At 37.2% G+C, this 14,495-nt stretch overlaps 1 protein-coding gene across 1 annotated transcript; it reads right to left on the bottom strand.

The window, feature by feature from the left end:
- Positions 1-466: 466 nt before the first annotated feature.
- Positions 467-14,356, bottom strand: C1H18orf63 (chromosome 1 C18orf63 homolog). The gene is made up of 13 exons (XM_066313862.1): positions 13,509-14,356; positions 12,782-12,860; positions 11,317-11,373; positions 9,876-9,987; positions 8,881-8,922; positions 7,859-7,935; positions 6,360-6,469; positions 5,618-5,714; positions 5,437-5,522; positions 4,690-4,867; positions 2,213-3,289; positions 1,077-1,193; positions 467-589 (listed from the first exon to the last, which is right to left on the bottom strand). Exons 1-13 carry the CDS (start codon positions 13,640-13,642, stop codon positions 467-469), a joined length of 2,289 nt encoding a protein of 762 aa, XP_066169959.1. The 5' UTR covers positions 13,643-14,356.
- Between the last annotated feature and the right edge of the window lie 139 nt (positions 14,357-14,495).

A 14,495-nucleotide genomic window follows, 5' to 3' on the forward strand; every position in this document is an offset into this window, starting at 1 on the left:
TTGAGTTCAGCCAGCAGTGGCAGCACTGCAGTGGCAGTGTTGCAGTGAGAACTTGCTGTGTCCTGACATTTCCCAAAAGTAGCTTGCAGAGCTCAGGCAGGTACCTGTGCTACTCACAGCCTGCCTGGAGAGTGAGGAATGCATGGGGCACTTGTGAGTCCTGACTAGGACAGGACTAGGACAGGCCCAGCTACAAGCTCTCTGTGCTCACAAGCCCTGGTTTGTCTGAGTCATTCCCAGTGGCAGGCAAAGGACTTCATTAATTCGTACTGTGGTGGAAGTCTCCCCTCAAAACCCAACCCCCTGGGGTTGTTATTCTTATAAACAGCTATTTTTAGTTGCTGGTTTTCTTCTCTTTGTGGGAGTGACTCCGCTGCTGCAGCACTGCAGGGCTGGGCCTGTAACCAGCGACTCGTTTGTGGCCCTGTGGAAGGGCCTTTCCCAGCTGCAGTTGGATGGGGCCAGCTCAGAGCAGCTGGGCTGGCGCTTCCCACACAAACTCCTCCCTTCCCCGCTGCAGCTCGGGCTCTGGGGTATGAGTGTGTTCCTGCTGCAAGCCCCTGGGGTTGCTGCACTGGCCTTTTCTGATCTGCATGGAGAGCACAGACTGTGTTCTTTTAATTACAGTTTAAATGTACAGAACTGGCTTGTATTTGGCTTTGAAAACATAACAAAACAAAAAGTCATTTCTACAGAACGTTGCTAAATTCAAGTCCTTGAAATGAAAACCCCACAGAAACACTGAGAATACCCTAAAGTTATACTGGGCAGGATAGAACTTTTCTGTAGAATCAGAAAATCTGCTTCAGAAACAGTAGCATCATTAAACATTTTAGTAGCATCTTTTGCTGGAGACAAACATTTAAAATGAACTCTTCAAATGACAGTATCATACCCAACGGCTACTGTTAATTTTATCCTGGTTAAGGTTACTTTTATCCAGAGAAGTCAGTAAGATTTCTTAGCCTGCCCATTTTAATTGGAACATACTAAAAATTTTTAAATATCTTTTTTTATCTCTTAATTCAGGTCCCTCTGGACTGGATTAAAAAGTGTATGTGTGTGGAGGGGTTTACCTGTCTTCTTCTGCCACAACCTTTCTGTACAGATGCTTCCATGTTGCTCTCTCTGACTGGCAAAGTTGGTTTTGAGGTCAGTGTTTCACATGTCAGATACTTGCTTCCTGTAATTGTCTTAGAGTATAGAAGTTTATACCCTCATTAGAAAAACACCTTACAACATTTGGAACAAGATGTCTAACTTTTAAAATTACTTCTTTATCAGAAGATGCCCTCATCACACAAAGCTGAGATAAGCCACCAAACTAAACTGCATAGATGAAAAACATAATAAGCCCAAGATATTTCATCCATGTACCCAATATATGGAATATATTATCTTCATGAAAATAGCACAGAAATCAGCTCAACTATTTACTTAACTGAGATGCAGGGAGAATCACAGAAAAATTAGATGGTAAAGTACTTCTAGCTGTCATGTAATCATAGCTGTTACACAAAATAGAGCTAACTTCAAAGATAGATCACCTTGCTTTGGGGCCTATTCAGTCAGGTTCTGAGAATCTGGAAGGCTGACAAACCCAAAACCCCTCCCTCTGCAACTTGTTCCAGTAGCTGACTAGTTGTCTTCCCACTGAAGATTTTTTCCTCATGTCCAGTGGAATTTTTTTCCTGTCGCAACTTGTGCTTTTTGTGAAATTTTAATTAAACTTGTATTTGCAACACTTTCATGTTTGTCTAACAGCACAATGCCTTACACACAACTGCTATCAGCACTACACAATTGATGAGGTTTGAGATTCCTTCCAGGAGAAAGGAATTATTCCATTAATATGATTTTATATGGAGAGAGACTGAACATCAAATAAAAAAAAGTTACCATGTTAACCTCACACAGACCTGGACAGACTGTCTAAAGCAAAGGAAAACTAATCACCCCACCGTAACAGTCCCAAATTAAAGAACCGTTTATTTCACAGAGTAAATCATCTTACCTTTCAAGAAAAAAAAAAAAAAAAAAAAAAAAAAAAAAAAAAGCAGCAGTGGCTGAAAACATTAAGTTATATGGTAGAACTTTAGAAAACTATATTGAGAATGATGGTAGAACATGATGAAAGTCATGCTCTTTATTGCTTAACATTGTTTTTGAATTTGTGAGAAGCAGTAAGAATGAGCCCTGTTCTTTACTGTACCTGTTCAAAGTTAGCTTGGGAATGATGATTGGTTGTCCCAGCAGTACAGTCCTTAAAGTGGCATGCTGCTTTGTTTTCTTCCCTTTTGGCCATGCACACTGTGTCTTTGAAGACAGATTCATGAATATTTAACCCAGCTCCTTTATTTGATCTCTTTGTTCGTTGCAGTGACAAACTGGAATTTGTCATTTCACTGTCTAATTTACAAATCTGCAAATGCACTTCCTTTGACTGGTGTTGTTTCTCAAGAAATTGAATAGTATTTTGACTTGCAAACTTTTTCCCCCTTCTTGCACTGGAAACAGGAGATTCATGTGTATTCAGACAGGGACTGGTGTTTGATTTCTGAAGCACTGGCCCAACATTCTTAATGAAGAATGGAGAATTTGCTTTTCTGTGATTAACTTCACGTGGATTTCCACCTGAAGGTGAGTTTTCAGAAAAATCAGAGGTAGCAGTTTGTCCACTAGACGGGGTTTTCCATCGGAATATGGGTGTACCATGTTTTGTGTGTGCCTTTGTGTTCTTCACCTGAAGCATGCTGCTGTCAGTAGGAGTTTTGACAGGCATATTTTGAATGTGTTTGAAAACCTCAGTTATGCTGGATGTGCGCACAGAGAGCAGAGAAGATGAAACACTCACACTTACTACTGGTGAATGCCTTTCAACATTTCCCCTCTTCTTCCTATCTGTTTGATTTGTGATCTTCCCATTCATTTGCATCAACTTTCCTTTGAAAATCGGTATAATTTTGCTGACTTTTGGGGGTGTGGATTCAAACGCTGAGTTTACAGGTGTTCCTAAAGATTTTGCAATTGGTAGCTCTGGTACATCTGGTGTTTGCTTATTGCTCATTGATTTCTCTGTTGCTTCAACGCTAACCTCTCCTGCACTCTTATCGCTACTCGAAAACCTCTGTGTTCCCGGCTCTTTGATCAAACACTCCATCCAGTGGCTGTTTTCCGTACTGCACGGTGGAGGAATTCGAGGCAAAGTGGGTTTTCTTGGAGGAGCCTGTGTTAGAGACACTACACAAACTACCTCATCGTCCAATTTCGTAGGCTTAGGTTTTATTTCCTGCAACACATCAAGAGCTGCTAAATTGAGTAAACCGGATTTAACGATCTGATAGTGCCACCTAATGCATCCCTGTATCCCTGTATAACACATCACAATCTATAAGCATACAGTTCTGTGTACTGGATTAGAACTATAAATTAAGGGTTTTTTTAATTTTCCTCAAGTTCTTTGTTTACAAACTATGCTAGAATATCATATTTCTCAGAAGGAAAGACTTAAATTACAGTAATTATCTTGGTTTAGTGCTTTCCAACTAGATAATGTCTACCCCTTTTGAGGGGTTTTGCAGAGGGTTTGACTGACAGGGCTCCTCATCTCTTAAGACTTCTAAAAGCATCTGTATTCTGAGCAAAAGACAGATTGGATGTCTATAAAAACTGCAGATGACATAGAGGACCCATTCTAGCTTTGATCATTGGAGAGACATAAACAGGAACTGCTTTCTGAAAGAGGATTATAGTATTTTAGAACCTCTGCAACTTCTGTCACTATTCTTTGTTCAGAATTAATTACTTCATTTCTGCTTTCACACACTACTACCAAAGAAATGTGAGCCTCAGTCTTTGTCACAACCTCAGATTATAGGAGTTTTGATTACTTGCCCTCTTTCCATCACAAGACATGGAGTAAATCTTACAGCTTGAGTGTTTTAAAATGCTTTTGTCCACACAGTCCTCTCTTTGTTTCTAAATAAACTGTAATACTACTATTACTGCAAGTAATAATAATAATAGAATCATGAATCGTTTGGCTTGCAAAGGACCTGACAGATCATCTAGTTCCAGCCCCACTGCCATGGGCATGGACAACTTTCACCAGACTATGTTTCTCAAAGCCCCATCCAGCCTGGCGTCGAACACTTCCAGGGATAGGGAATCCACATCTTTGGACAACCTGTTCCAAAGCCCCACCCCACTCACAGCAAAAAATTCTTCCTAATATCTAATCTAAATCTACCCTCTGTCAATTTAAAGCCATGCCTCCTTGTCCTGTCATTACATGCCCTTGTAATAGTAACAATGGTAATGATGGTAATAATGTTAATAATGGTAATAATGTTACTGTCATTATTGTTATTACTGTTTTTTTTATTATTATTATGGAAGAGATTTGAGAAAGTTCTGGATATCCAACTGTAAAAATATATATATAAAATTGCAAACACTGATAGCAACTAATTAACATCAAGTCTATTTTTTATGCATTTATAATGTTCATTATAACTTCACAATGGGAAATACTGTAGCTTACACATTAATTAAAAGTTACAAGACTGACAGTTTGTTGTGAAAAGCATAGTTATATGCTCTTACTGTGCTCTGAATATGATAAAGACCACTTCATAAAATGAAAAAGTATGTGCCATTAATATGTTTATTAAAAAGCCTTACTTGCACTGAAGCCCTGGAGAGTTCCTTTGTAGCATAAAGTGCTTTACTTGTCATCTTTACTGGAAATCCACACAGCTGTGAAAAATTGCTCTTCATGTCAGAAAGGAAAGAGTTCACTACACTTTCTGCATCTGTTCTGGGGAAATACTGCACTGGCTGACTTCGGACGCAACTTAAAGGGTACCTGAGTATGTGTTCAGGGATACATGGCAAGTTTCTTTACATTTCTATAATTATTCATCCTCTTTGTTGAGAAGCAAACATGAGTTTGGCTAAATGTTTTTAAAAAGGTGAACAAAAGCATTTAATTCCTTTATGGGCCTGAAGTTTATAAAGTTACAGGACTTCAGCACAATTATACCACACTAAACTAGAACAGCAAAGATTACTCATTATACATAACTCTGATCTAGTCTTTCCTGGCAGGAAAATTCTCCTTAAAAACAATCTTTATTGGCTACATTTTTACAAAATTTAACTTTCTTTCACAGTACTTTCTTTTACATCACATTTAAACTGGCATTATCACATTTAGAGAAGCCATGAAGCAAATTGTTCTACTTGATCTCCTATTATTCAATACTGGGACAGACACTTGACTAAATATTTTGTTTCAATTTGTCTAGTAAAACACTTATCTACTGACTACTATGAAATATGAAAGAAGGAAATGCGGCACAGTCAAAAATGAAAAGCAGAGCTTTGCTAGAAGTCTGGGAGAGGAAACATAATAAATATGTACTGAAAGGATACGTGAAGAATCTTTCCCCTATTGGTTTGAAGTAAACACTCAAGTATGTTTTTGTCTCTTCAAGATCCTCAGGAAGAATATATCCATACTTAGACAAACCAAATACAAACAGGTATTATAAGGGCAAACTCCATAGGCACAAAAAAGGGAGGGAAAAATGAAAGCAGCGTATGTGTTTCTTACCAGACTCTTCCAGTGCATCTGAAAATCCTTATATGAACGGAAAGGAGATTCTGGAGGAATTATGTGGGTTATGTTTATGATCTGACCCATTTTCATGCTATAGACAGGTAAAGAAGGGATGCTTAGAAAGGGTGTCATAAAATCCAGTTGAAAATATACTGATCCTTTGGGAAAAAAAAAATCTTATTTTTTGCATTCTAAGTGTTTAGAGATTATTTTATGTTTTGAGGACTAATACCTTTAGCTCCTAAGTTTATGACGTAACAACAGCAATATTTCCTAAAGTATGGTAAAGAACGTGACAACTACAAGTGCCATTTCTCTTTAACACTTGCTAAAAGTCAATGTAGAACAAAAGCAAGTATCATTATTGCTTCTCTTATAGTTAATGATGAAAAATCTAGGTAAAAAATGGAGGTATTTCATGGCAAAGGTGGAAATACTTTTTCTTTAAATTGATTTTCTGCTAAAATTGTATTTGAGAAAAACTGATGCCTTTGCATACCATATAAGTAGCACACAGATGAGTAAAACTGAAATAGTATTTAAATATGTATTTTATGATTTGCTTATTAATTTTTCTTATTTCCCTTAGCAATGAGATAAAACCAACAGCAACAACTTCCTGAATTTAAACCACTGTAAAACAGAAGTGTTCTTATCACTAATATCAGATTCAGAATTTGTAGGGCAAACGCTCTGAGAAATGTTTATTTCTGCTGAAATGTGAACAGATTCCTACCTTGGCAAAACATAGCACCAGTTACTTAATATGGAATGTTGCTGAATAACTGTACTTTCATTGCTGTCAAACAGCTTTATGGTGTTTACTGAAATATCAAAATCTTCCAGCTTAAAACAGAAAAAAAAAGTTTATTTGCAAATAATTCTACAGTAGTACAAATTTAAAATTTTCAAAAATAATTGTGTATCATGATACACTGATACTTGATATATCATTATTCTTTCATCAGCTCTCACAGATTGATTATTTCAGAAGATATTCCCATTATCAAATTGCACACTATCTTATGTTACAGCCTACACTTCCCCAAGATGTGCAAGTACAAGGTTTAAAGTTTATTGAAATCAGTGAGATTTAAACTTTATTTGAAATGGTTTAATATGAGTATAGAAGGAATTTCTCAAAATAAGAGCTGTCTCACTTTCATGGACATTTTTAAAAAATTCAGATCGGATACCCATGCTTGACTTTCTAGTAACTGTGTGTGTCACTTTGCCTAAGCATGTGCAAATACTCAAGGAACAGAATTAATGGGACATGCAGTTTCTTCCTCTGAGCAGTCAAAAAAAACTCCGGTTTTTCACAATGTCAGAATTTCACTGTAAGGGACAATCAAAGACTGACATTTGAGAAACATTTTATCTTTCTATAATCTATGAGGGTCTGCATTTATTCACTGAGAGAAAATCTGATCATTTCTGTTTTAGAAAAGTATTGAAAGGAGGAAACTGGTAATAAAACCACATCATGATCTTTTCCATCATTGGTCTGCATCATTTGGGAACTGGCTTCTTACAGATAGCTTTAATGTCTATGCTGTCCCAAGCAGGTCTCAGATGAAATCCTATTCTTCTATTTCAGCACAGAAGAGCTTGGATCAGAAATATTTATTTTAGAAGAAACCAGAAAGCCTGACAAATATGCCCTGCATGTATGGATGTATTCACCATAGGTGACATGGCTGTCAAAAAGGATAACAAGTTTTCAACCTCAACCATGATTTTTTTAAACAATGTATAAACTAAGCTTACAACCAGCATAGTCCTGGCTGCTCCAATATTTTGGAAGCTGCATAGAAATTAAGCAGATTATAAAGGGACTTTGAACATGATGTCAACAATTCGCTGTTGACAAGCTCTGCTGTTGCTCAAAATTGTCTGTGTACTAGTGTGACTGAAAGCTTTCTAGAAAACACTGTTAGAAGGAAATCTAGAGTCACAAAGACACTTCACTGCTGTATTCTGTTAGTATTTTTGAAAGCTCTTTTAGCCTTGAATCTCAGTTTTACAGTGCTTGCTATCTGTATCAATACAGATGCAATATGGATGTTATGCTTTTATAACCTGTGCAGATAGTCAATGAATATGGTTAATGTCTCAATGCAATCAGAAATAAGCATTTCTATCCCCATCATGCTAACTACAAGTCACCTAACAGAAAAGAAGATTAAGATTAATAAAACAAACACAGTCATAGAAAACGTAACAGGCTCATACCTGGGGAGGTGGCAGCCGAATTGAGCAAGGCTCCACACTGATGCAAAGCTGTCTCTCTGACACATTGAGGTCTATAACTAAATTGAAAAACAAAATAGCACAATGCCCTGTTTTGAATTATAGCTCATCTCTTAGGCAGAAAGCTAACCCAAATATTTATTTAAAGTAATTGTTAGTCAAAAATCTCTGTTTGAAAATCAAAAGGCTAGACTTTATCAGCACGGAAATAAAAATTAGGTGCATTTTTAACTGGGAAAAATAAAAATAATAATGAATTACTGTCATACAATAACTCAGAAAGTGAAGGCTAGCTGTGCTTGATACTCATATCCCTGACAAACACCCATTTTCAAAGCAAATGTAGTTCATATAACCATTTGCTGCACTGAATCATTCAGCCCAGTATCTTCCATCCAGGAGCTGTCAACAGGAAAGACTAAATGAGCAAAGCAAGCATTTATGGACACACCTCCAGAACTTTCACTCAACTCTGAATTCCTCAACATGTATCTCTGCTGCAAATTTAGGCTCCAATATCCCCAAATGTAATCTTTAACTTTTATACTGGAATAAAAATACTGCTTGGTAATTTTTGCAATAGCTAACCAGCATGCTTTGTGTGTTCACTTTTGTGACCAGCAAACAGCACATACTGGACAGTCACCATAGCTCATTTTCCTGTCTATTATTATGGAACTTTCACATCACATGCAAGACTCATAATTTAAGGCAAGTGCATTTAATTGCAATAATTATAACTTAAAAATGGCAAATGTCAATCTAAGGTTGTGGATTAATGGTACAAAAAGTCACCTTCTTTGTGAGTAATTTTTCACAGGTTCAGTTGAGCTGACAACTATTAGAGACAGAACATCACCTGCCACCAAGTGTACTTTGACAGACGTTATTTCAGAATGAAAAGCAAAGACCCTGTGCTAGCAATCCCAAGATTGTGGCAGTATGAAAGTGCTTAACTTTACCTTGCTCTCTCAGTTTTACCATCAACAGAATATTGTACTTACCAACAGCATTTTGCCTTCCCGACTGAGACAAAAAGTCTTTCCCTTAATAAACAGAATAGATAGACGTTATTTTCTAAGCCGTATGTCTAAAGTCTTTACGTGAAAAAAGAAGAAATCACACAGTTTTGTTTGTGTCTATCACAAATGCTGAAAGGTGTGCTCCTTCTAAAGAGAGAAAATCCCTTCTATCAATTAACTTTTCACTGATTCATTAACATCTTCAATAAGAAAGAGAGATATGTAAAAGTATATGAGTGAGCAGCAATCTATACATCACTTACTCCTCCTCACCCCCCTTCTTCCAGCTGCTACTCCTGAATCAGCTGATTTCATTCTGAGACCCATGTATGTTAAAGATACTGATAATAAGATACTCTTTTTATTGTGGCTGGAAATAAGATAACAACATGCACACTTTTCTCAGCACATATTTGAAATTATGTATACAAATGCTCTAATTATTACGAGCACACTATCTTTTTATACTTTGGTAATTCACATTTATACTACACAGGAGTTAGCAGAGATATCAAGCAAAGCAACTATGAGCCAAAAAAGACAGGCTTGGTAGAAGGAGAGGGTCTGACAGAAAGCCACTTCTGTTCAGAAGAGCGTACAAATCATGTGCAGAAGTGTCACTGCTGAAAGCATGAATCTGAAAACCAAAATTTTTAGAAGACATTCTCTGTCCAAAAATATTTGCTTTCATCTGGTACATTGCATTCAGTTGACATAATTATTTGATCTACTACAAAGATAGGGAAGAAGGTGAAAAAGTGAATGGCATGTCCATTCAGAATATTAACTTGAGTCATTGAACTCGGATAACAACACAATAAAAGTGCAAATAAAGAAAAAAAAGTAATAGGAAAAAGGAATGAAACAATTTATTATAATGAATGAGATAATTATGGAATTTAAATTACAGAAAATAAATGCTACAATAAAAACCTGAAAACTAAATTCTTGATCCCTGACCCAAGTGAGTCAAATACCTTGCACCAAGAGATGACCAGCCTTGTTCCATCTGGGTGCAAGTCTGGCAGTAAGTGTGTAGGAAAGACAGGTTTGGAGAAGGGCTGGAGTAACTGTTTGTGGTGCTTCCAGCTAATAACAGTGACAAAAAGAAACATACATTTTTAGTAATTTAAGTTTGTTTTTTTTAAAGCCTCGGTCAAAAATTAAGCAAATATACTTCTACTTTATCTTGGAGTCAAATCCTAGTATGTGCCACACATGTTTAGCTTTCATCTCCTTAGATACAAGAGGAAGGTAACACAGTATTTGATGTAAGCATTTGGATTTCACATGCCATTAAAGCGAGGTGCATGACAGTTCCTAGAATGCTTTCACAGGGCTGATAATAGACTTGGGGAAAAGATTAACTGAACCCTCTGGAGTGATTTACTAGATAGGCAACTCCCTCCAGACAACAGGCACAACTTCCAAAGCTGACATTACCTCTGCTGTCAGTCAAGATTAGAGACATTTTCTGGCAGTCACAGTAGATAAATGTAGCTTTGCTCACCCAACAGCTCTACTTGCCTGCCTGTCCTGGAGAGCTTTCTATTGACCATCAGCATTAGTCAAGAAACTAACTACAGTAGGTTAAAAAGAGTTAAGTAATACACCTCCAGAGGGATGTTTCTAATGAATCCTGCAAGAAACTGCTTGGTGTTGGAAAACCTAACAGTGACAGATCACCTACACATATCAACACAAAGCAGTTTTGTAAGGTAAGCATATCTGAGGAGTGTATGTCTTACTAATCTGCATATGCATTGCACTTCTTGGAACACATTAAAATACACCCAGCTGGCTGTGTAAATGAATTATGAGAGCTACTGGCTTTGGTTACAATCAGTCTTCTGACTCAGCAATTTTAGTGCATCCACACTTACATTCATAAACCCCAGAGATGTTGCATACTAGAAGATAGTAAATCATACGCATAATGGTCTAAAAATATATCCATCTGTTAAACGCAGGGGTTCCATTTCTTCTCTATGATTTTGTTTTGTTTCCCTGAGACTGTCCTGTACAGGCTGGGTAAACCCAAATCTGAATAGGGAGACAATTCAGCTGCCTGAACATTCCCACTGGATGAAGGGGATGACCAGGAAAGCTGCAGGTCTGTGGCCTAAAGGTTGTCTCAAGGTCAGTCCCCAGTGCCTCTGAGCAGGAGCAGGATGCCACTGCAGCAGAGAAATCCAGAGGTATTGCTTACAAACTTCTTAAAACTATTGAGTCTGACAAAGTATATTTACCATGCCCAAATTCCCAGGACACATTTTGTCTATGGAGCAGACTTACTAACCCTGAAACTTGGCTTCTGTAGTGCAAACTGCAGCGCCTATGAAAAATACTCATCTCTGGCAACAGCAATTGCAGACAAGTGCAACAGTCTAAAGAACTGCATCATATTTCAGCACTTACAGTAGCTCCATGTCTCTCTACATAGGCTTGACATATTCCTGATTCATAAAATGGCACCTAAAAGTAACAATAAAAAAATTAATCAAGTGTTTGGTATTAAGCGTAAATTCAATTCTAGTACAACAGTGACTTTGAAAAGCATGCAAGGAAATAGTTAAGCAAAGACTTTATCCTATGTTTTAAAGGAGAAAACTAAAACTAGCTCAGGCATTTGTCATAGTGTAATGTCATTGCTAGCTAAAGATACATTCACAAGCAAGCCAAGCAGGCCAAAGACTGCCGGAAACAAAGCTGCAGATTTTGCACTTGCTTCTCTCCTCGTGAATTGGGTGGCACCTCACCAACTGACTCCATCTCATTCCATCTGAAAAGGTCATTTCATCAAAAAAATAAAGGACTTAAATTGTCCTTCTACACCACTATTGCACAAAAAGATAAAAATCTGCTTTAAATGAAATATTTTTACTTATCCTTGATCCTCAAACTAAACAGTTCTTAGAGAAACATAACACATGTGTATGTGATGAATACAATTGACCCCTAGCTGTACTTTGGTTCAGACTGACCAAGAAGCAACAGGTCTCACATCCTTGGGATGAACTTGCAAGCTGGAAAGTCCCTGGCTCATCTACAAGGGAGTGAAGATGTGTTGAAAAATATTTCAAAAGGTGTTTTTGAAAGCTGAAAGTACAAGATAACCAGAGTACAGAGAGAGCTATCAGCACTAAATCAAAGACATCAGTCTTGCCTGTACTATTGATTAGGAGCCAACTATTTCACCCCTTAAATATTAAAACTGGGATGGGCCCAATCTGAGCACTCCCTGAATGCCAGACTGTATGATAGCTGGCCTGCCTGGCAGGTGACTCTGTTTGGGCAGGGACTCTTCTCAAGTTTAGAGATTCCATACTGGAAATTAAGAGAACCTTCCTCACAAGAGGTGGAGAGACCCTCTTACCTGTGAACTGCAGTAAGTAACTGAAAGCATGCTGAATTCATGCTATGAAGAATTACTAATCCATGCAGCTACTCAGAAACTATAAACATTGTAGGGATAATTCCATTAGACATGAACTGTTGACCAAATCTGAGACAAGGATTAGATACAGCCACACATAAACTCCAGAAAGGAATTCCGGAAAGGGATCCACGCCGAACCTCATGCCCCCACAGGAGGGCGCTCTTTACTCTTTGCACCCCTGGTCTCCCTCTGAGTCATTCTGAGTTTTCCTTTTCATGTTTATTCTGTGTGTAATTATTAAGGTAAACCTTGGCATCAAACGTCCTGAACTTCATCAGAACACTTTTAAAACTTTTCTAAATTCCATCAGACCCATCAAACTCTGTCAAATTATTATTTTACCTCAATAAAACACAGTGCTGCTTCTGTATTTTGAGTGAGGTGCACTCTGCTCATCTGCAGCAGTCTGTAACCACAGATACTTATTTACACAGTGATACTGACCGCCATCACAACCGAAATCTGATTCAGTGTCCCCATAACAGGTGCAGAAAGGATCTCTCGATACAGGAATGATAGCTGTCTGTGAGAAAGGTGAGACAGAAATTAAAAATGTTTCATTTTCTCAGCTTAAATTTATTTTCCTTACCTTTTGCAAATATAATACATTCCGCTTTTAATCGGTTTCCATTGGTTCAGTATAATAAATTGGATTAGTCCAAGTTACTTGCTCTAGATGACCCACAATGGTCTAAGACAAAGATTACAGGCCTTTGGCACACAAATGGAGCTCTCCCGAAGTGCTCCTTTTGAAAGAATTTCTCATTTCTCCCCTTTTCTTTTAAAAGGAATAACCTAATACTTGGTGAATGCTGAGGAGCCTACATCTGTTTTCCAAATAATCTTTTTGCTTAGTCTCAACTTATGTGAAGCTTCCCAGCTTTGCAGGTAAACCCAGACTAATATTAACCATTCATTAATTTGAAGTATGTGGATTTGTTAGTTTTAGCCTATGAAATTTAAAACATAATAGAAATATATTTTTTGTTCCCCAATAGTCAGGGAGTCCCCTACCCAAGAAAAAAAGCCCTACTTAAAACATTTTTTTTACCATTTGCCACAGATAAGAATTTTGCTGATTTTATTACAGGTAATTCTAGTACTGCTAATAAAATATTTGAATAACAACCACTATCAGCCTCTGGAAATAATAGCCCTCAAAACTCTTTACCTGCAAGTCTTTATCTGCGTACTCCTTGCCTCAGTTTCTGGTATCTGAGAACTCAGTGTTATCGTGGCAGCACAGAGTTTTTGCAGCTCAGGCAGACTGACAAAGAACAGAGATTGGTGTCTGGTGTGATTCATGGTATGTTGTTGATTGCCCCAAAGCAGCACCTGGGCCTTAAAATAAAACAAAAATAAAAAATAATAATAATAAAAAAAAATTTAGGTAAGGCAGGAATTTGTTCACAGAACTTTCTATGTTATTCGGTAAGTAAATAATCAATAATATTTTGATTAAGAATACAGAAAAAATATAATGTAACTTGATCAGATAAAACAGCTGAATATCCTTTTTCTATACGTAATGCATTACACTTGAAAAAAAAAATAGTTATTTGCAAGAGCCAAAATAATCAGATAAAGACAAGGACAAAAGAATACTGAGTACATGCATGATCCTTGCCATATATAACTGAGCACATGCAATGGAACTCTGTCATTTTTGGACCTCCCTAAAAACCACCAAAAAGAACCCAGAGAAACAGAATTTCAGACTAAGAATATCATCCTTAACAAACTACATGTGAATGGGAATAACGTGAATTCATATAACCCATCCTGTTGCATGCTCATTTGCCCTGCAGCACAGGCCAGGCTCAGTGCAATGAGTTAAAACATTCATGACAAAAAAAAAAAAAAAAAAAAAAAAAAAATCTAACATTTCATTATTTGAACAAAAATAAACCTTTTAACTGTAGCACCTTTTTCAATCAAAGTATTTCAAACAAAGACAGGTATTTAGAAAGCCAGGAATGAGCACCGCACACCAGAGAAAGCTGGTTTAATATTTCTTCCCTCTCCAAACCCCAAAACAATTTTGGGAAATGGTCTCATCGGCACAGTGAGGACAACAATTTTGATCCCAAATTTTATGAACTCACCAGGTATTCACCTAAAAAGCAATTTTGTAAATTCTGATAAAACAATTGTGAAC

Source organism: Sylvia atricapilla, chromosome 1 (assembly GCF_009819655.1).
Source record: "Sylvia atricapilla isolate bSylAtr1 chromosome 1, bSylAtr1.pri, whole genome shotgun sequence".
NCBI classification, from domain to species: domain Eukaryota; kingdom Metazoa; phylum Chordata; class Aves; order Passeriformes; family Sylviidae; genus Sylvia; species Sylvia atricapilla.